The sequence below is a fragment of the Abramis brama genome (genome assembly GCF_963993115.1).
Source record: "Abramis brama genome assembly, chromosome: 21".
Taxonomy (NCBI): domain Eukaryota; kingdom Metazoa; phylum Chordata; class Actinopteri; order Cypriniformes; family Leuciscidae; genus Abramis; species Abramis brama.
Window position 1 is genome coordinate 31,969,311 of NC_139983.1, and position 23,166 is coordinate 31,992,476.

Sequence of the window (23,166 nt, forward strand, 5' to 3'; positions counted from 1 at the left end):
TCACACACATCCTGCCAGCTGGTAACAGTGCGGCCCATCCAACAATTCATTTCCTGAACCCTGTGATGGTCTTCCTCTTGGCAGTATCGTTTCCCCTCTTCCAGTTATCTCTATTTCTAGAGATTCTGTCACCCACATTGATCTTGAATATGTGCTGCTGGTCAGCGAGTCGAACACGCCGTCAAGACCACGTACACACTGTGTTGTTGTTGGAATGACAACCACATTTAAAGGAACACGCCGACTTTTTGGGGACTTTAGCTTATTCACCATATCCCCCAGAGTTAGATAAGTCCATACATACCCTTCTCATCTCCGTGCGAGCCGTAACTCTGTCTGACGCACCCACCGCTAGCCTAGCTTAGCACAAAGACTGGAGGTAAACGGCTCCAGCTAGCATACTGCTCCCAATAAGTGACAAAATAACGTCAACATTTTCCTATTTACATGTTGTGATTTGTATAGTCACTCAGGTGCTGTGAGCTAATCACTCCGCAGAAGTAGCAGTGCTTCGCTTTCTGAGAATATAGTTCCCAGTGTGTATACGGTTAGAAGATGGCTGTGTCTCATGTGACCTTGTTATTTGTACACGCTGTGACTATACAAATCACAACATGTAAATAGGAAAATGTTAGCGTTATTTTGTCACTCATTGGGAGCAGTATGCTAGCTGGAGCCATTTACCTCCAGTCTTTGTGCTAAGCTAGGCTAGCGGTGGGTGACCGCTATGAAAAAGATGACCGCAGTTGAAAAAGGTATGTATGGACTTATCTAACTCTGGGGGATACGGTGAATAAGCTAAAGTCCCAAAAAATCGCTGTGTTCCTTTAAATGCAAGACCGAATCCCGTAAATTATCATTCCGAGTATGTGCAGAACAGTCACTAAAATTCAACTACATTCTTATGAGTGGACGACTACCTCAATAACTCAATACAGAATACAGGAGTAACTCCAAAATATTCATTTTCAGTGTGACCCCTCTTTTTGAGCACAGATGTGAAACACTATCCAAACTCAAATGGTTATAATTCTTGAATGCGTTGGAATGCAGACCCAAGGTTGGTCTCTTTTTAAAGAAGACACTCAAAAATGAAAGTGTAAAACAGTTTATTAGACGTTTAAGTTTACTCTATAACAAATGTACTTTACATAAAATATAGTTTTACTCTAAAATTGCTATAAAATCAAAGTCATATGTCTAACCAAGTTGTGTAGCCTACCAAATTTGAAGTTGATATCACAAAAATTTAGGTTTCTGTAAGATTGTGTTTAGGTGCTATACCAAAAATAGCCAACGGGTGTCATCCATTCCATTGAATGTTTTTTGATGCATTCTCCTGTAACAAATTAATAAATTTCTGTCACAAAACCGTCAGTCAAATATGGAACCTTGAGTCTCAGACCTTTCTGACGATATCTGTTTTGTCAAAATAAAAAAATAAAAGTATTTTAAAATATTTCGTAATACGAAACATGACACCGGCCACTAGGGGGAGGAGCCCGCTAAAAAAGGATTACATTTTATATGTAAATGAACAGTGTGTGCTGTTTCTCTATGTTGCATCGAGATATTATTTTTCAGCAAAAGTCCGCCGGATGACACTTTTTTTTTTTTTTGACATGAAAACTAAAAATGGTATCTTTGCATTTCTGTATCCCTGCTCAGCACAGACCGGTGTTATTTTAGTATCATAGAGATAGTTTTATATATTGAATTTGTTTTTATTTGTGTATTTTCCATTTTCATTTTATTTAAAAGTTTTAGTAGTTTTGTTGTGTATTTTTGTATTATTAATTTTATTTATGCAGTAGCCTATATATAGTTTTAGTTATTTTAGTACATTAAACAAAATGAAAATGAGAAATGATGCTTTTTTATGATCTATCTATCTATCTATCTATCTATCTATCTATCTATCTATCTATCTATCTATCTATCTATCTATCTATCTATCTATCTATCTATCTATCTATCTATCTATCTATCTATCTATCTAATTCTTTAAAACAAACAAACAAACAAACAACAAATAATATATTTTTTTTATTAAATGGTTGAATTAAAAAAAACAAAAAAAAACATTAACAACAATGTCCATCATTGTCATAACATAATACAATATTTTTTTATTTATTATTATTATTCATTCAAGAATTGTCTTAGATCTCATCATATTTCTTCAAATAATAAAATAATAAAAAAGGATCCATTCCGACGATGACACCGGAAGCACTGGACATTGAGCCGGAAACTTTAAGTGACAGGAGCTCAATGTGACATTTCGGAGCGGTTATTTCTTAACTGTTATAGAAGAATAAGAATGTTTCTCACTACTGTGAACCGTGAGTACATCTATAATCATATAATATCTGCATAATAGTGTTTGTAGACTGCAGAACAGACTTGTCGTGTAGCGGCTAATACTGTAACTAGCCAGCAGTTTCACCTATAAATGTATAATGTGCGCATTTGTGTGTCCCAGTTCAAATATATGCCATAAATATTTGTTTTTAGATGTTATTTAGTGATTATCTGTTTATAAACAAACATATATACACATATGTCCCATTACATTTGATCATATTGTTAGTTGCTAATGCTAATTATGTTTGGTTTCTTTTTATTTATTTCTCAATCTAGTTGCCAAGAGCAAATCGAAGTGAGTATTCCTCGTCCTCATTGCAGTGTGATTACATATTTAAACTGTGTGAGCACTTTATGCTTTACTGCAGAATATACTGCTGTAATATGTGTGAAAAAGCAATTTTATGTCCTCATATCTCCTTAAATTTGAGGTAAAAATATCATATATGTTTCAGACTTTAAAGAGATCATGCAGTATAATGCATTTCACTGTCCAGTACTGTTATATGTTCTGTTGTTGAACGTTTAACAAATTAATTTATGAACTTAAGTCTGGTTAAATGCTTGATTTAAAATGAGTTTTGAGATGTTGCCTGGTTTAATGTCTTGTTTTATGACAGACACACTGAAGTCAGTGCTTTGTTCCACCTGTGGCCTTGAATGTTCTCGTGTTTCAGGACGCTGCTGGTTCAGATGATGAGCGCGGCTGGCACGGGTTACTGTTTTAACACAAAGAGGGGCCGATTGAGGGACAAGCTGGTTTTGCGAAAGCATGACCCCATAGGTGAGGTGAACCACTTCATATAGATCCTGTTTTCATTTGAGGAACACAAACTAAGTGGCTCAAAATGATATATTGTGCTTTATGTCAATGTTATTATAATGGTAGAACCTGATCTGATTTTCAAGGACCCCAAAAAATGATGATAATTTTGAAAAGGACATGTAGGACAACCCTGTTGCAAAGTATAAAGGCAGCTATGGCCAATATGTTCATGTGAAAACACCCATACTGTATAAGGAAATATGATGTACTGTACATTATAAACTAAAAATAAACAAAAATACATGATGGGCTTTTTACATTGTCATTGAGCTAAAGCCAAATCATTTCACATATATTCTGGAAAATTCAGTTTGTATTAAATTATTCACTTTGTTAGACTTATACAGTACTGTGCAAAAGTCTTAGGCACGTTAGTATTTTTACCCACAAAAAAACAAACAAAAAAAAGGTTTTAAGGCAGTTATTTATATATTTTACTGTTGTGTGTGTCAGCTGGAAATATCAGTTCACATTTCCAAACATTTCTTTTGCCATTAATTATAATAATCCAGTGAGATTTTTATATGCACAAGAAGTCAACAGCCGGTGTGATCTGATCTCACCATCATCGAGTCCGTCTGTGATTACATGAAGAAACAGAAAAACTAAATCCAGAAGAACTGCGGGAACGTCTCCGAGACGCTTGAAGAAAACTTCCTGCAAAGCTTCCTGAAAAACAATGTGCAAGTGTACCTGGACTAAAGCCGTTTTAAAGTTAAACGCAAAGGGTGGTCACACCAAATATTGATTTGAGTTAGTTAATTGAAGTTAATTGATAAATACAATCTATTTGTACCATTATTTTGGAAAGCATCCTCACTTTACAGCATTTTTACAATTAATGGCAAAATGAATGTTTGGAAATGTAAACTGATATTTCCTACTGACACACTACAGCAAAATATATAAATAACTGGTTCAAAATAATATTTTGGTGAAATAAGACATTTGCACAGTTTTTTAGTGAATTAAATTCAAATGTATTCAAATGTTGTTATATATATATATATATATATATATATATATATATATATATATATATATATATATATATACAGACCCTTTCCAAAAAAATTTAATATCATGGAAAAGTTTATTTATTTCCATAATTCCATTCAAATACATATACACAGTACAGGTCAAAAGTTTGGAAACATTACTATTTTTAATGTTTTTAAAAGAAGTTTCTTCTGCTCATCAAGCCTGCATTTATTTGATCAAAAAAAAAAAAAAAAAAAATGTAATATTGTGATATATTATTACAATTTAAAATAATTGGTTTTCAATTTATTATACTTTAAATTATCATTTATTTCTGTGATGCAAAGCTGAATTTTCAGGATCATTACTCCAGTCTTCAGTGATCCTTTAGAAATTCTAATATGATGATTCATTATCAAAGTTGGAAACAGTTCTGCTGCTTAATATTTTTTCATAACCTGTGATACTTTTTTAGGATACTTTGATGAATAAAAAGTAAAAAAATAAAAAGAAGCAAATTTTTAAAAAATATAAATCTTTTGTAACAACAATATACACTACTGGTCAGTAATTTGGGGTCAGTAATTTTTTTTCTTTCTTTTTTTGAAATCAATACTTTTATTCAGCAAGGATGTGTTAAATTGATAAAAAGTGATATTTTTTTTATTTTGAATGAATGCAGTTCTTTTTAACCTTTTATTCATCAAATATATTAGGCAGCAGAACTGTTTCCAACACTCATAATAAATCAGAATATTAGCATGATTTCTAAAGTATCATGTGATAGACTGGATGTCACATGTGACACTGAAGACTGGAGTAGTTATGCTGAAAATTCAGCTTTGCATCACAGGAATAAATTATTTTTTAAAGTATATTCAAATAGAAAACTATTATTTTAAGTTGTAATAATATTTTACAATATTACTGTTTTTTTCTGTATTTTTGATCAAATAAACGCAGCCTTGATAAGCATTAGAGACTTCTTTCAAAAATATAAAAAAAGTAATGTTTCCAAACTTTTGACCTGTACTGTGTATATATATATATATATATATATATCATTCCATAGACATTTTAATATTGCCCTAACCCCCCAGTGAACGAGATAAACTCACAGATATGCAAACTATTCCTGAACATATGTACATCCCAAGGAAGAAGAGATAAACACTTAGAAATAAGTATTAGTAACACTTAAGGTTTCATTAGTTGTTAACATTAGGCATCTACTTTAGTTAAACTAAATTGAACAATACATTTACAGGATTTATTAATCTGAGTTCAGTAAAAACTCTTGGAATAGTTTTAGCATATTAATGAAAATGGCATTGATGATGTATTTGGTCTTGATGGACTCGATCTGCTATGGCTGGTGTTGATCATGGACTTGTTTCTGCTAATAGATACTCAGACACACTGCTGTGAGCATGTAAGATGTGCTGATGATGATGCAGAAATAAGAGTAGCCTGGAAATCCAGACCCAAATCTGAAATGTGTGTGTGTTCATTGTTAGTTCATGTTAGCTAATGTATTAACTAAATATTGACAAATGAGACCTTATTGTAAAGCGTTACCTAAATATTTTTCCATACACTTGTTTGTCAAGGCCTATTTTTTTCCCCTAGGATTATCTATAGAATAATTGTGATCCCATAATGTGATTTCTGTCTTTTTCAGCACTTGTTACATATTTCAATTAATGTGTTTTTCTTTTCTCTTCATTGCTCTCCACAGTGAACAAACATGTTCTGTTCTTTGAGAAGAGGAAGATACGCTCTCTTTAAAAAATGGGAGAAACTTGTGATACAGACACTTAGAAAAAGGACTTTTAAAGTGTTGCTGGTCACAGCGTGGTGATCAACTACGACAGAAGAGCTGCATCACTGCAGCTGTGGGTAATGAGACCAGAAACAGGATGATGTGTTGTTAAGACCATTACAAGAAGTCCATTATGTTCAGTTCTTTTGTTTCCTTTTTTCTACCAAGGCAAAGTTGACCCTACAGCAAACAATGAACCTCCTACTCAATGACAGATCGCTTTAGGCTGGAATAATTAGCCAGCAAAATTTATTTTGTAGAACGAAAAAAAGAGAGATCTGTGTACATAATTGTTACCACAAAAATAACAGCAATTCAAACATACGGAACCACCTGTGCTGTTCGTGCTTTCTTACGCATGTGGACATTTTCACTATGACAGCTGTTTTTATCTTCAGTGATGCTTTCTGGGAATTGTTTTACTCTCGATTACAACAAACAGACCGTTACTTAAATTCCTGAACTTTCTCTTTCGAGATTAACTTACTCTTGCTTTCAACAAAACCTTGACCAATATATAAATCTCTTAATAGTGAATTGTGAGAAGTATGGAAGCTTGTTTCCGCCACTGAATAAAAAAAAAAAAGGTAATTACTTTTTAATCTCACAATTCTGACTTTTATTTTCTCAGAATTGCGTGAAATAAACTCGCAATTCTAAGAAAAACAAAACAAAAAAGAAGTCAGAATTGTGAGATGATATAATCATCTAGGCCAGGAAATGACATCATCAAGAGCTCTCCAGTACTTGGTATTGTTTATTATACACAGTAATTCTGTGGACACTGTGCACAGATTAAATTTTTTTTGGTGTGTCACCTTCAGAATAGTTCAGTTGGCAGATCCTTCTGAAATGGAAAAGATGTTTGAGTGCCGACCGTCTGCACAGACACTGCTGCGACGAGGTTGGCTCTCCTGGCCATCTCTTCCAGCGGCATTGTGGGATATTGGGCCATGTAGAAAGCCAAAGCACCAATGAAGCTGTCTCCTGCTCCCTGTTGAGAGTATTTTTAGTTAAGTTTGTGGCTTTAATGCTCATAATGCAGGTGAACAGAAGAACACTGAATTTCTGAAAAACTAAACATGACAGCAGGGGGTGCCGTCATACTTTTCAATGCTAGTGCACAAGTCCAAAGGTTGTAACTTTGCACACAAATCTGGGGAACAAATGACTAAATAAATATGAAACCATCAATTGATCCTGACAGTATTTAATGATGATGACATGACTTTAATTCCCTATTGAGTCATTTGTGTTTGCCGTTGTGTAAGGCATGGTGAGTAAGTGTGTAGATGTTGACTTGGGGGCACAGGTCACCGAGGTCAGTGTGAAACAACACACTTGACCGCTGTCATGCCTCAGAGTCTTGTGAAGCTCTTCTGGTATGAGACATGCAGCGTGACGTTTTGTGTTCTGCAACTTTTGTTTTCTCTCCCTCTTAGTAATTTCACTATAATCAGTATTTTTGGGGGAATCTGTCAACAACACGTCAAATCATATCTAAACTCAAACTCAAAAAAGTACAACATTTTGAGGCATTAATGCTAATTAAAAAAAACTTTAAAAAAAATCATACTGTTTATTTAATATGTTTGTTGGATTCAGTATATATCTATCGCTCAGCTACACTACCAGTCAAAAGTTTGGATTAATATATATATATATACAGGTGAAACTCGAAAAATTAGAATAGCGTGCAAAAGTTTGTGTATTTCAGTAATTCAAATTAAGAGTTGAAACTAATATATTTAGTATATATAACTATATAGATATGCATGATTATACTTTGCAGAGGGCCGACATTTCTGTATTTAAAATCCTTTGTTTTATTGATTTCATGTAATATTGAAATTTTCTGAGATTTTGAATTTGGGGTTTTCATAAGCTATAAGTCATAATCAGAATTACAACTTTTGCACGATATTCTAATTTTTCGAGTTTCACCTGTGTATATATATTCAGACCCTTTCCAAAAAATTTTAATATCATGGAAAAGTTTATTTCCATTCAAAACGTTAAACTTCCATAGATTATAGATTCAGGGCCCACAACTTAAACGATTTCAAGTATTTAGTTGTTTATTTGTACATAATTTGGGCTTCCAGCTCATAAAACCCACGAAAACAGGATTTCAAAAAATTAGAATATTACATGAAATCACACAGTAATTACACAGTAATCCCATGGTCATTGAACCAGGTTTTGGTTCTTTTGGCAGTGTGGGCAGGTGCAAATCCTGCTGGAAAATGAAGTCAGCATGAAGTGCTCTGGAAATGTCCTGGTAGACGGCTGCGTTGCCTCTGGATTTAATAAAGCACAGTGGACCAAAGTCCTCTTTTCTGATGAGAGCAAATTTTGCATCTCATTTGGAAACCAAGGTCCCAGAGTCTGGAGGAAGAATGGAGAGGCACGCAATCCAAGATGCTTGAAGTCCAGTGTGAAGTTTCCACAGTCTGTGTTGGTTTGAGGAGCCGTGTCATCGGCTGGTGTTGGTCCACTGTGCTGTCCACTCAACACAGCCGTCTACCAGGACATTTCCAGAGCACTTCATGCTTCCTTCAGCAGACAAGCTTTATGGAGATGCTGACTTCATTTGCACCTGCCCACACTGCCAAAATAACCAAAACCTGGTTCAATGACCATGGGATTACTGTGTAATTACTGTGTGATTTCATGTAATATTCTAATTTTTTGAAATCCTGTTTTCGTGGGTTTTATGAGCTGGAAGCCCAAATTATGTACAAATAAACAACTAAATACTTGAAATCGTTTAAGTTGTGGGCCCTGAATCTATAATCTATGGAAGTTTAACGTTTTGAATGGAATTATGGAAATAAATAAACTTTTCCATGATATTAAAAATTTTTGGAAAGGGTCTGTATATATATATATATATATATATATATTATTCCAAACTTTTGTCTGGTAGTGTAGCTGAGTTTTCAGCTGAAGGGATGGATATATACTGAATCCAACACACATACTGGTATTATATGAACAGTAGGCCTATGATTTTTTTTAACGTTTAATTAAATTAGCATTAATGCCTCAAAATGTTGTACTTTTTTGAGTTTGAGGTTAGATATGATTTGACATGTATATATAGTTTTTTATAAATGCTGAAAGAAGTCTCTTATGTTTGCCAAAGCTGCATTTGTTTAAACAAAAATACATTGAAAACAGTAACATTGTGAAATGTTATAATTTAAAATAACGGTTTCCCCGCCAGCGTTTAACAAGAGAAGTTGCCCGTTAGCGGCAATTTTTTTTTAAACAAAATTTTCATGTCTCAGAATATTTTGTTGTATGAATATCTGAACATGCAATATATCGAAAATGTTTTTTACATTTTATTCTTGCTTAATGCATTCTTGAATGTGGGTAATGTATTCCTGTGATGGCTTCATTTTCAGCAAGCATTAGTCCAGTCTTTAGTAAATGATCCATCAGAAACCACTATATGTTGACTAATATGCCTTGGTGAGCATAAGAGACTTCTTTCAAAAACATAAAACTAAATTTAATTATCCTAAACTTTTGATCACACACACACACACACACACAAACACACATTTTCCAAAGATCATTCTTTTTCCGAGTTATCATTACTGCACACTAAGACCCACTTTTCCATCTCCACTTGTATATATTTAATTATATATATATATAGATGTGATAAGGACACCGGCATGTTTCACTGTGCCTGCGGGGGGTAGACCGGGATCTGGGGGGAGGGGTAATGGCGGGTGTTGGGTTTATGATGGGAAAGCACAGAGGAATGCAGTGATGTGCTCAGATTTAACCGCAAATCTCCCTGTCACTGGTTCTCACAAGTCTTCCAGATTACTCATCTCAACGGCTCTTAACCATCGATCGCTATTACACACCTCTGACTGTCCCTTTAGTCTCCTCCATATATCCACGGTTGTCTAAACTCCCCTACTGATTGATGACTGGATGAAGTGATCTGTGCAGACAAGAATTCATTACCAAATGATCACAGTTCACCTTTGCACAGTTAGACCATCTGCAGTTAGACATATGGTGCGGTCATGAGAACATTTCTGGAAAAGATTATCCTGAAATTTCGGTAATGTCTCCACGTCGTCCACCTTCTGTCTGCCTCTGTTGCTCTAATCAGATTCGTGCAGCAAGGAATGTGACGCAGAAATAAAGACAATCGTGATTTTATTGCTGGAGGTTGCTAAATGGTTGTATTGTTAGTCATATGGTGCATTCAAGTCCTCCTGAGAAGTTTGTATTTACAAGTCGTGTTTACAATGTTCAAGTCACTTTTGTCGGAGCAAGATGGCGGTGTACCTTCTCAACTACACAAAAATACAGCAAGGTTTTTAACTCTACTTCTAGAAATTAAAGAACAAAGATTGTGCATCAGGTGTGTTAAGTAATTTATGAGGCAACTGTAAACTTTGTTTTATATTTTATTGGTATGTTACAATGCTATTACATTTTGTGCTGCAATGTCACTGCTAAATACCTATTAGTATTGTGGTATTCTGCCATGTTTCTCACTGACACTCCTTCAACTCATAAACATCGGGGCTTAAAGAAAATCCTGAGCTTCCCACTCGTATTTATGACTTTTTGGTGGTGTTCATGTGCATTAAATTTGAAAATACGATCTTTACGTCATTTCTGACAGTCCTTGTTGCAACTTACAGTACCAGTCAAAAGTTTGGAAACATTACTATTTTTAATGTTTTTGAAAGAAGTCTCTTATGCTCATCAAGCCTGCAGTTAAAAAAAAACAAAAAACAGTAATATTATGAAATATTATTACAATTTAAAATAATGGTTCTCTTTTTTAATATATTTTAAAATGTAATTTATTTTTGTGATGCAAAGCTGAATTTTCATCAGCAAGTACTCCAGTCTTTGGTGTCTTATGATCCTTCAGAAATCATTCTAATATGATGATTTGATACTCAGTTATTATCAATGATGGAAACAGTTGTGCTGTTTAATATATTTTTTTGGAATACTTTTTTCAGGATTCATTGATGAGTAAAACGTTAACAGCATTTATTCATAAAAACAGCATTTATTCAAAATAAAAACATTTCTAACAATATAAATCGTTACCATCACCTTTTATCAATTTAACGCATCCTTGTTGAATTAAAGTACTAATTTCTTTTAAAAAAAATAGTTATTGTTCCCAAACTTTTGAACGGTAGTGTATATTGTTACAAAATATTTCTATTCTAAATAAATACAGTTCTTTTTAACTTTTTATTCATCAAATAATCCTGAAAAAAGTATCTCAGATTATAAAAAAAATATTAAGCAGCACAACTGTTTCCAACATTGATCATAAATCATCATATTAGAATGATTTCTGAAGGATCATAAGACACCAAAGACTGGAGTACTTGCTGATGAAAATTCTGCTTTGCATCACAAAAATAAATTACATTTTAAAGTTTATTAAAAAAGAACCATTATTTTAAATTGTAATAATATTTCATAATATTACTGTTTTTTTAACTGCAGGCTTGATGAGCATAAGAGACTTCTTTCAAAAACATTAAAAATAGTAATGTTTCCAAACTTTTGACTGGTACTGTACGTAAAAAAATTGACATTTGAGGTATGAGTATAAAATTAATGTTAATGAACAAAAGGTGAAAGTTTCCTGAATTAATGTTAACCACAGACCTTTAGTCTGCCATTCTAAAAACCTGTAAGAAATTAGAGAACCCAGTGCGAATTAGACTTGGGTTGGCCTACAAATTATCATAATGAATGAATCCATTGGCAAAAAAAATGCCATTTTATTGACAAAGAATTTTGGATTTTTTAAATTTCTCGCTAATTTGTGTCACCAACTGCTAATGAAAATGAAAACTTTGGTTGTTACAAAATATAGTGGGTGTGAATACCCCATATATTAATAAAAAAGTGGTGTTTAAAAAACACACAAATGTTGACACCATGATGTGTTTACCATGCTGAATTGGGCAAAAATATTATATCTCCAAATTCTGCATTAAAATGATCATCCTTCACTTTTAAAAAGTCAGCTTTGGTCTTCACAGTCTGCATGGTTAGCCTTCAAAAGTGAGAATGACTTCTGACAACAGTTGACTGAAGCTTGATGTATCTGTAGTGACACCAGTAGCTTCCAAACAGTCCCAGATAGAGCTGTCTGTCAGTCATATGACAAAACTATTAGATGTGGTCAGTCAAAGACCAAAGTCTATTTTACATTACGGCTCTCTGGAAACTTTGAAGATGCAGGACAAATTGCGTTCTCCAAAAAAGTAAAGTTTCTCCAGAATTTCTGTACCACAGCGTTATGGATGTCACGAAATAAACATGAAATGCATAGAAAACATGAAATAATTTGACTTCTGACGTATTTCCAAGTGAAAACATATCGAGAAAAAAATGTAGTCTTGATTTTATCCAATGGGAATCAAGTAGATGATGAAAAGAGGGAAGGGGTTTCCTCCATATATGGTTTGAAAAAGAAGAGGAACTGGTGACTTCATCCAAAAGTAGTTTCAGTGAGGATAACAAAGACAAGCAATTTTTCATTTCACAGACGAATTGTGGACAATTAATACAGGAACATGTGTCAAGGAAATGAATAGGATTCATTTTGAATGCATGCTGAAGTCTGACAATGTGATACTAAACTAATATCTACAGTAATTTGGTGCTAGTTCAAGATTATGGCCATTGGAGTACAAGCTTGGGAAAACATGATGGTCATTACAGTTGGAACAACATTTTTATCAAAACACTTTACACCTGCAGTGTTGCGGTATAATAATTTAAAAGGCTATAAAAGCAATGAAAGGAGTGGATGACTCAAGATGGCATTCAGTGCCAAAGATCATATTGAGAGAATGACCACAGATTCAAAACTTAAAGAGAGCGCAACAACGTTATTCTGTTGCTGTTGAAAAACCATAAGGATTTCCCAAAGGTTGGTGTATCATAAAGTGTTGGATGGTACAGTACAAGCTTTAGAGTTTGTTGACGGTCAAATCTTGAATATTTTAGAAACCCACTTGTGGGTCTGAGTGGTCATCTTGTGTCACCAAAGCACATGTTGCTAGGACATGGTTCCTCTCAAAAGAATGGCTGCCGTCCAAGTGGCTCAGTGTGGGTTCTTCTTTGTGGGTTTCATTTACAGTCTCTTGGTGTGACGACACCAATGTCGGTTGGAGGCATACAGTGCTTTCCGGTAAATACTCACCACCGTCTCCTGTAAAGATCCCTGTGGTGGGTCCTCTATGTCTCTTTTCATGGAGGTGAAGTTTGGCTGATTGTGATTGTCTGAAACAACTACAAGCCTTTATTGTCTGGTTTTGGAATTGGGTTGACATCCAAATGTAAGAGCACAGGCCACCCACAGTCCATGCTGTAGGGTCTCTGTGAACACACACACACACGTTGGCTGCAGATAGGATCACTTTCTCATGAAAGGGTCGGTCAGTGTTGGATTTATGAAGGCTTGTGTAAGATATATGGAAGAAAGGGAATGATCTTAGAGCTGGTGTGTAGCCACACAGAGAGAAACTGCTTACTTGCCCTTCCAGTAGTGTTTAACTGTGCTTTTCATGTAGTGCCATACCACACGGCTTTTGATGTGATGTGAAGCTGTAAAACTGCCAAAAGATCCTTTTAACTTGAGACTGCTTAGTGTCCAAGAGAAAGGATTCCTTGATCAAGAGTACACAACGGCACGGTCCATTTGAGATGTGCGTAATGTCCTCTTAAGGGTGACAGATGCGACCCACTCAATGATTTTCTTTCAGCGCTCAAAAAACCAATTCATCTGCTGAGTTAACAGTCCAACCAACTCTCTTCGCAACCTCTGGGAACAACATAAAGATGTGAATTCTCAGTCGTTGTTGATGGGCGGTCTTTCATTGCTTTGGCATGTCCAATGCGCTAGCGTAACTCCTCCCCACCTCCACTTCAACCTAACAACTATTTGATCAAAACTGTTTTGTGGCATTCCCTCTTTTCCTCAGCGAAGGAGCTCATCGCAATGACCAGTTGTTGTCCATGATGTTCACGTCCACGTGGTGCTTCTGTTCTTATTTCTGCGAACTTAATGGCTGAAGAGAGGCTGCAGTAAGTGACAGAATCTGTGAGACATGCTTAAACGATTTCACATCTTTCATTGCTGAGTCAATGCGACAGACCCAACAGTGAGGAGTGATTTAATCAACAACGGATAAATGTGACATTCTGTTTCAAGTTTATCAGCGGGCAGTTGTCTTAAAATGTTACAAATATGTCTATGTCCTTGGAATCAAACTGAAATATTCCCATTTCTGTCCATAACCAATGGTTTCTAAGTAGTTCTGTATTAACTGCAGTGCAAACTTGGGCAGTGCGATATATCGAAATATCGCAAATGTGCATATCGCGTTACGATAACTCTGAATTTAATAGTTCAAAAGTTTTAGGTCGACGCAGAGAGTAGACTGGACACATGGCCGTTAGATACGTGTGACATGCTTAATGTTATTAGGCGCAATAAGCGAAGTACTCAGAAAACTGCCTCATGTAGCTGTAATCCCGATTCCAGTTCTCTTCCACAGTTTATCTGGCCAAATACACACAAAATGATGTCAAAATGCCCGTCTTGGTGAGTATTCATGTAAACACAGTCAGTTACGTCTTAAGTGCAGTAAACAGTTGAGAAAGAAGGTGCACATGTAACAATATATTGGATCCGTGCAGCTCTTAAAGTGACAGCATCCTAATAATCCTGCTTTTATCCGTGTGCTTAATGGTAATGTTAATCAAACAACAATAGACAAAGAGAAAATCACTCACTGCTCTTGACTGAATAACTTTCGTAGCTTTAATAAGAATCAGTATTTAGTTCATACAGTGAAGACTTAGCAGTGTTTTATTTTTACATTTGATTATTTAATTTCTAACCTAATGTAGGCCTACCTGAAACCACAAACACCCTGGTTTAAACTGATGTTAAAATGACTTACTTTTTATGTAATGCTACAGTAAAACTGCTTTTTACTTTCAGAAATTGTAAGGATGCTTTCTTCTCGCAAAAAGAATGTATAACATGTATGTTGGTTATACCATTTTCTATATATTTAAATGTAATTTACATTCATTTTACACACTTAAAGCATTATCATATCACATTTTGAATTTCGCATTATTTAACGAGTTATAGTTCAACTCTATATATAGTTAAGCAATTTATATAGCAGCCCTAGTGCAAACTGAGCCACATAAACAAAAAGACAGCGTTTTAATTCATGCAATACCAGAGCTGAGACCATTCCATGCCTATTCTCTGAATAACTTGGTTGTTTAGTATGAAAGACTGGGATTTGGTGACACTGCAGAAAACCCTGGATTCAGTCCAAGGAGCACAGAGCAACACTGAGCTTCGTGACTCACACCACTACGCTCGGAGAGAAGCCCGGTAAACACTTTAACCTCCTATTGAATGTTCTTTAATGACTAAAGATAGACCTCACAAATAAACACAGTCGCCGCATACTGTTAAGAAATGACGACAGCTCTCTTTTTAGTCTTAACCGGAAGTGATATTCCATCACTCTTAGAGAATAAGCCGATGGAAACATGCCTTGCTTCTGTCTAGCCGACCGTTGAGATAAAATCTGGCACTTGGCCCCATTCCCTCCTCCTCCTGGTTTTTAACAAGTGGGGGAAAAACAGAGTTACTGGAAGAGGGATCAGGGCATCCAAAAGAGTTAAACAACTCAGGATTTATGGGTCATCAAAGTGCACGGGAACAGGCCGACCGCCACGTGGAGACCACAGCCAGGCGGACTCCCGCTGAGAGGATCTCTGCTCAGCACTGAGTCACCCAGAGAGAGCAGGGGGCGGCCCTGGACAATACTGTGCTCTTTATATCTGAGTGTGTGCGTTTATGAGAGGCGTTGTCAGAAATATCGATATTTCGATATGTATCGATACTGAAATATCTGAACTGGTTCCAATACTCCTTTTCGGTACTACTGATCAATTGACAGTTGGACACACACCCGCCTCCACTCACTCACTCTGGTTGAATAGTGCTTGTAATGCGGATCATTTGACTCATTCCCACACCACTGATCTATTTATGTGGTGATCTCATAAAGCCGCCTCTCAAACTTGGCTTATTGTGATTAAACGGTGAAATACATACAAAATTATGTCAAAATGCCCATCTTGTTGAGTATTCAGGTAAACAGTCAGTTTTGGAACATAATATTTGAGAGAAAAACGCATGTTGTGTCAGTATATTAGTATACTGGATCTGTGCATAAGCTCTTAACCCTTTAGAGCCGGCTGTGTCACCGCCGACACATACCAGCAAGCTGTATTCATTTTACCGTAACTCTTCATCCGTTTGCACTATCAAAACCATTCAAATTCCCCAACAGTAGACAAAATACGGCTTATTACGGTAATTTCATGCTTTCCGTTACCAAATGACAGCAGCTTTCTGGCAGAGCGGGTAGGAAGGATTTGAACAGAGAGATATGAAGCGTGGCAGGTTAGAGTGTTTTGGATTGCATAAAATAATAGAAGAAACTAACAAATACATGGCGAAAGAAGTGGTAGACAGCTGAAGAGGGGATTGGGATGATTTTTAATTAAACTTGGGAAGCGGATGGCCGTTACTCTTTCACGTATCTTAGCATGTGGTGTGTGCATGTGTATGTGCGCGTGCCTATGAATGCGTGCATTTGTATGTGTGTGTGTATGAAATAAAGTGTCCTAAATGAAAACTGTGCAACCCAATGTCACAAAAAAAACTTGTATATATTTTTCAACTTTAAAGTGTTAGTTTCTTTCATTTTTTTTCTTAATAAAAATCAGTAAATTTATTCTCGTTTTTTTTTTTTTTTTTTTTGTCCATTTAAATTCTATTTACAAACTCACCACACACAGTAATGGTCAATAACTGTAATTTGTTGAAAGCTGACACCTTGCACATGAATTTTACAGTCAAAAAATCAAAATATGTGAAAAACACCTATTTTAGCTTCAGGTTCTAAAGGGTTAAAGTGACAACAGCCTAATATTCCTGCTGCTGACTGTAACTTGTGTTGTATTTAAAATTTACAACATTTATATAATAAGTGAGTACATCATGAATCCATTTTCCACACCGTGTTTTTGTCTTATCCTGAATCACTACGTCACACCTATAATAAGTGTTTATATTGGGACTATTTTAGACTAGTTCGGGTCTTACCACTGGAGAAGTCCAGTTCCTGCGTGACTCGTCATAGACAGAAACAGAGAGAAGGAGATCCGGCTAAAATGTTCTTCCGCAAGACACATGCAGTTCTGTTTATTAACCACTAGAGCGCCAAAAGATACGGACTGCAGCTTTAATCAAAGAACAAAAGACAAAGAGAAAATCCCTCGCTGCTCTTGACCGAATAACTTTTGTAACTTTAGTTGTTAGCAGTAATCTGTATTTAATTTTTACAATGAAAACTATCCAGTGATATTTTTACATTTGATTACTTTCATTTCTGTAGTATTTCTTACCTGAATAATACTGTTGGACACACCTGAAAAATGTAAAGCCATGTTTATTTCATTTGTCTCTTTATTTTTATTGTATTTATTTGTGCTATTTGTTCTTATTTTATTACTGACTGTTTACTTTTTTTTGTAAATCTAGTTCAACGATTCAAATAAAGCCTCCCTGTTCTCTGTGTAAGCTATAACAACAAAATTAATAAATTAACTGAAGTATGGCGGTATATACGGCAGGTTTCCCCGTGGTACAGAAAATGGTATTGAATATCGGTATTTTTCAAGGTATCGTATCAAAGCTGGAATTTCCAGTATTGTGACAACACTAGTTCTTTCCTTATTGTGATGAATATTAGAATAAAAAGGCTTCTCAAACAAAACAAAAAATGTAAGGCGAGACTTGATTTTTATCATTGGGAATTGATTGGATCGCATGTGAGTGACAGGTTGTCCCGCCCTCACGCTGAAAACACATCATCAGAGAAGAGAAGACATGTTGTTGCATCTTTTTGTATTAAAGATTACAACGGCATGGATAAATCACTGCTATACTTTATAAAAAACAAGAATTGTCAATGTTGTTTTACTGGTGACTTTAAATGTTTTCATCATTGAGAATGGAAATCAGTCATAAACAAATAATTATTTAATTATTTAATTTAATTTATTTAGGGCTAATAAATGAAAGAGGAGCCAGTAAAGGATGAAAGGGGAACAGGATATGATGCAAGCCATACTTTCATATGCATGTTTCACACGAATCGCTATGCCACATCTCTGGCGTAATAATCTATGTTTTATGAAAGAAAAAAAAACTGTTTTAATGTTGGTTTGAAAATTTTAGATTTTCAAAAAAGATTACGTTTAACGAGTCAAAAAGTTTAACACGTCATGAAGAGAACAGATGTCGTTTCGAAGCTAACGTTTTTTGATAGAAGATTACGAGGGCATATGAATTTTAATAAAATGATGTGCATGGATAAACCATTTATAATTAGCACTGCAACATTCTGTAAAAAACAAACAAGAAACGTAAATTTAGATTTCCTGGTGACTTTTAGTATTATTATTTTTTTGTGGAGTCACAGCATATTGTATGACATATTACAACCTGAACTTAACTTTTCTTAGTCAAATGATCTGAAATTTTAGGAAACTTATTGACACATACTCATGAGGGTCTGCAGGGCTCCTTCTTTGACATCATTTCCGTTTGTTTTTGCACCACATGTCTTTGATTTAAAAAAAATAATTATATATATATATATATATATCTATATATAGATATAGACAGATAGATATATTTGTATAAGTATTAAGCCTTAGGGCTTTTTATGATATTAGGACAGTTGATTGAAGAAGAGACAAGTCTTTTCACCGGAAGTCATCTTTTTGTACAACTGTGCAGTGATTATCAGAAGAACCCTTGACTAAAAGAGATAACAATGAGTAAATGGATACGGTCTATTAAGAATCCAGTGCTCATTCTGCTGGAAACTAAATGGATTATGAAATTGAAAAAAAAAAAAACCCATTAAGTTCTCAGAATTTCTCCAAATAAATTGTTTTTCTTCGAACTTCATGTGGTCTTGCAGTAGATGTGGGATGAAGTTATGAAATTGCTTGTTAACCAAGTAAGATGTGGTTCAAAAATGAGAACTGAAATGCAAGACAGAATAATACAAATAAAGAACAGAGAAGCAGTGTGACCTGTTTTGAGGCATTTCTGGTCACTGACTAAACATACTAAACATATTTATTGCATCACACTATGATGTATCCACTTTTCTTTCTGTCTTGACGCATTTCTAATAGATGATTTGTTGTTCTTCACAAGATTCCCTATTGGTGTTTATAAAATAAACACAGGAAATATGAGCTACTGTGACGCCAGATCAACCGAATCCAGGCGTAAAATGAGTATGTGTCTTTAGAGATTACAATCAGAAGAGAAACCAGAAGAACCACATCCACAATTAACATGAGATTGATGTCAAATGTGTGAAAGTGTGAGGCAAACAAGTAGCCATATTCAATTAACATGTACGTACAACGCCAGACTGAACTCATGACAACAATCAGCAAAACAATCTGTTTTAGTAAGAAATGACGTGAAACACCAAGAAATACCCTATCATAACTCCGATCTCACTTTTTCCCTCTTCTCGTGTCAAGATTAAAGCGCACACCACAGCAGAATACAAATATTTCAAGTGATGAAAAAATTGTGTTTACTACCCATTCACAACATACTACTTCAAATATGAATCATCCTAGTGGATCATGGGCATATTATGACTGATGACTCAATATCATTCACACAGATGACTAGTAGCATGGCAAACTTGTAGGGGTATAAAAACATCTGGTTTTCTCAGACACTATGTCATACAGTTAAGCTTCACGTGGACCACCAACGACCATTCACAGACTATCTGATATATATTACATACAAAAAAAAAAGGAAAATTGATCTATCCGGTATGATTGGTGCACGGGTTATCAATACAATTTCTGTTATAAATACGTTTTTGTGGCATTTAAAGGGTAACTCTCGCCAAAATTGAACCTAGGCTCTTTTTGTGAATCTACCCGAGTCAAAATTTCGTGTAAAAGCATAATTAGAATGGAAACGCCACTTTTAAGATTGACAGTATTTTCGTTTTCGGTCAAATTGCCTTTTGAATGGGAGTGATTGGGGCACGACTATGATAGCATCACAATTGCTATTTTTAAAACACTAAGAAGGCTCGACACAACATGAAACTTTGCTGGAAGTGTCACCAGGGGCTCTACACATGAACTCCAGCATTGAGAACATTGTTTGTGTACACAGAGTTTACTAAAAAGAAAGGTTTTGTATGACTCACTTTATCAGTTAGTGTTTCCCATTCAAAAGGCAATTTGACCGAAAACGAAAATACGGTCAAACTTAAAAGTGGCGTTTCCATCCTAATTATGCTTTTACACGAAAGTTTGCCTCGGGTAGATTCACAAAAAGAGCCTAGGTTCAATTTTGACAAGAGTTTGACAACCCTTTAAGTTACTAGTTTCAAGCACAAGCTTATAAAGCACAATTTTAAATTCTTTCTTTGTTTTAAATTATGTCTTATAACTCAAATAATACTACTACTTATGTATTGAAGTGGTGGAAAGGAAATCATAGACTATATACAGTACAAGGTCTATATCCTTTTTCAATTTCCATTCAATGACGTCAATGCAACCATTCACTCTAGAATTTCCAATGAGATGCCATTCTTTTGCTCATCAGTCTATTACAGCTGAACTGTGGTTTGTGAGTTAGATGGACTCTGCCTATTTAAGTAAGTGACGTGATCTAACATGAGAAGGCCAAGTATGGTAACCCATACTCTGAGTTTGTCCTCTGCATTTAACCAATCTAAGTTAGTGCACACACATTGGGAGCAGTGAGTAGCGAACACACACACACACACACTGCAAACCGTGACACACACACACAAACCTTGCTTAAGTTGTGGGTACTGAGGGTGGAAGAGAGCAATATCTGCCGCCACTGAGAATCAAATCCGCAATCTTTGGGTTACAAGTCTGACTTTATAACCATTAGGCCACGATTGCCCAACTGGTTCTTGGCCAGTTGCAAAGTTCACATTTTCAATTTATTTGTATAGCGCTTTTCACAATACACGTCATTTCAAAGCAGCTTTACAGAAAATGCGTGAAACCTGCAAAGTGAACCAGATATCTACAGTCAAAAGGTTTCTTCTTTGTGTGATTAACTCAATGAATGCTGTTATAAAAAAAGGAGTAAAGTGTTTTCGTAGGTTTGTTAGAGGACCTAGCCCAGGAAGAACCGCTAGTGTGTGGTGAGTCACAGACTTTGAGCGCCAGATATATGTGCTGCTGATAACTAACAACTAACGCCAGATATATGTGCTGCTGATAACTAACAACTAACGCCAGATATATGTGCTGCTGATAACTAACAACTAACGCCAGATATATGTGCTGCTGATAACTAACTCAGTATGCCACATAATACATTTATTCTACTTCAACACACATCTGGAGCACTGTTAGAAAAAAAGAGGATTAGGTGTACAATGTTCAGATTTTCTCGAGATGTTACCTAAAACATGTTATAAACCTGCCAGACACACACTTTTGATGAAAAACAACAATTTTAGGGACTGAAGAAAACTATAATGTCTATAGCCTGGTTTCCATTACAGATTTGCGCAAAACATTTGCGATGTTTTCCAAATGTTGATTGCGAAATGATGGCATTTCCATTAACCGATGTTATGCAACTAAAAAATAATTTTTCCTCTCACCAAAAATAATGGCGACGGATGTTGGCAGGTTCACCTAGGTTCATCGCAGCCAACGCACTAGCCATTATTTTTAATGGAAGGAGACGTAGGCGATGTTATCCAAGCATTAATGGCAAGGAGAGACCCTTATACTGCGGAGTGGCCACGTATGAGGTGTTTCTGGGAGGTTTTCATTATTTTGTCTTTTATGAGTTTATAAAAGTCTCGTCTTCTGTCCAAACATACCGCGCCATCAAAGAATGATCATGTGACTTTTACGTAAGCCAGGTGACCTGTAAATGCGAAAAATCTGTTTCCACTGCAGTTTTGCGAAATATTCCTTTTTTGAATTGCCTGAAAAACCACCTCATGCGAGCGTAACATTTTTTTTGCGAAATAAGGGAGTTTTTGCGAAATTGAAGTGTTTCCATTGGGCCATATTTCCATTGCATAATTTCAATTTGCGCAATTTGAAGGGTAATGGAAACGCAGCTGCTATGTAGGACCTAGCCAACATTTCATGGTGTGGCCGATGTAAGCATGTGAGCCCCAAACTGATTTATCTATGGGCTAAATGTTGGCCCAATCTGAATTAGCCCATGTGAATCTCATATAGATTCTGATTGGGGCTAATTCAGATGGTTGACTTGGGGAACATACCTCGAGCCCAAAACGTGTCTACCAAGAAATGTCAACAGTCAACCGCAGTCTTACCGTGGTATCGGCAGCTGTGACGGCAGTGGTGGGAATGTGTGTAGGGGCCGTGTGTGTGGACTCACACACCACACAGCCCTGTGGCCCCAAGGTGACGATGACTGAACCACAACTTCTGCGTAGCAGCTCCAGGCCCACTCGACTGGCATCCTCCACTGAGGTGACGGACAGACCCGTCAACAGCTCGGCCTGAGAGGAACACCACAAGATAAAGAGGAAACGGTCACATTTATGCACATAACGGTTATGCTAACAGGTAGTATGCAACTTTGCTAATATGTTTGTGTTCTAAACCACGGTTACAGTTGCCAGAAACATACTCTCTGTTTTCCTGTTTGTTCATGTGACGTGTGTGGGATAAAGTCTATTAGACCAAGAATGACACCACCATTGCCAATTGAGTACTGAAGTTTGCTACAACCACAGTAACACAAGAGTGTGCATTAAATATATACAACAGGACTGTGTGCTTAAATAACACATTGACCAGGCGTTTGTGCCTACTGGACATTTATAAACCTGTGTAGTTTCTGATTTATCACTTTTTCCCTCGGTTGCACAGACAAGGCTTAAGCTAGTCCCAGACTAAAATGCATGTTTGCATGTTTTAACTGAAAGCAACTTGCCCTGAC

At 35.7% G+C, this 23,166-nt stretch overlaps 2 protein-coding genes across 5 annotated transcripts in view; one reads left to right on the forward strand and one right to left on the reverse strand.

The window, feature by feature from the left end:
• The first annotated feature begins 2,207 nt into the window (after window positions 1-2,207).
• On the forward strand, window positions 2,208-6,325 carry mrpl33 (mitochondrial ribosomal protein L33). Its single transcript, XM_084096581.1, has 4 exons — window positions 2,208-2,345; window positions 2,644-2,662; window positions 3,045-3,151; window positions 5,913-6,325. The coding sequence occupies exons 1-4, from the start codon at window positions 2,324-2,326 to the stop codon at window positions 5,960-5,962; spliced, it is 198 nt and encodes a 65-aa protein (XP_083952707.1). The 5' UTR covers window positions 2,208-2,323; the 3' UTR covers window positions 5,963-6,325.
• Window positions 6,213-23,166, reverse strand: part of rbks (ribokinase) — a 35,180-nt gene continuing 18,226 nt past the window's right edge. For all 4 annotated transcript variants that reach the window (XM_084096580.1, XM_084096577.1, XM_084096578.1 and 1 more), the window contains exons 8-9: window positions 22,535-22,723; window positions 6,213-6,990 (exon numbers count right to left, since the gene is read on the reverse strand). In XM_084096580.1, coding sequence (XP_083952706.1) covers window positions 6,817-6,990; window positions 22,535-22,723 — 363 coding nt within the window. In that variant the 3' untranslated portion in view covers window positions 6,213-6,816. The remainder of the gene's footprint in view (window positions 6,991-22,534; window positions 22,724-23,166) is intronic.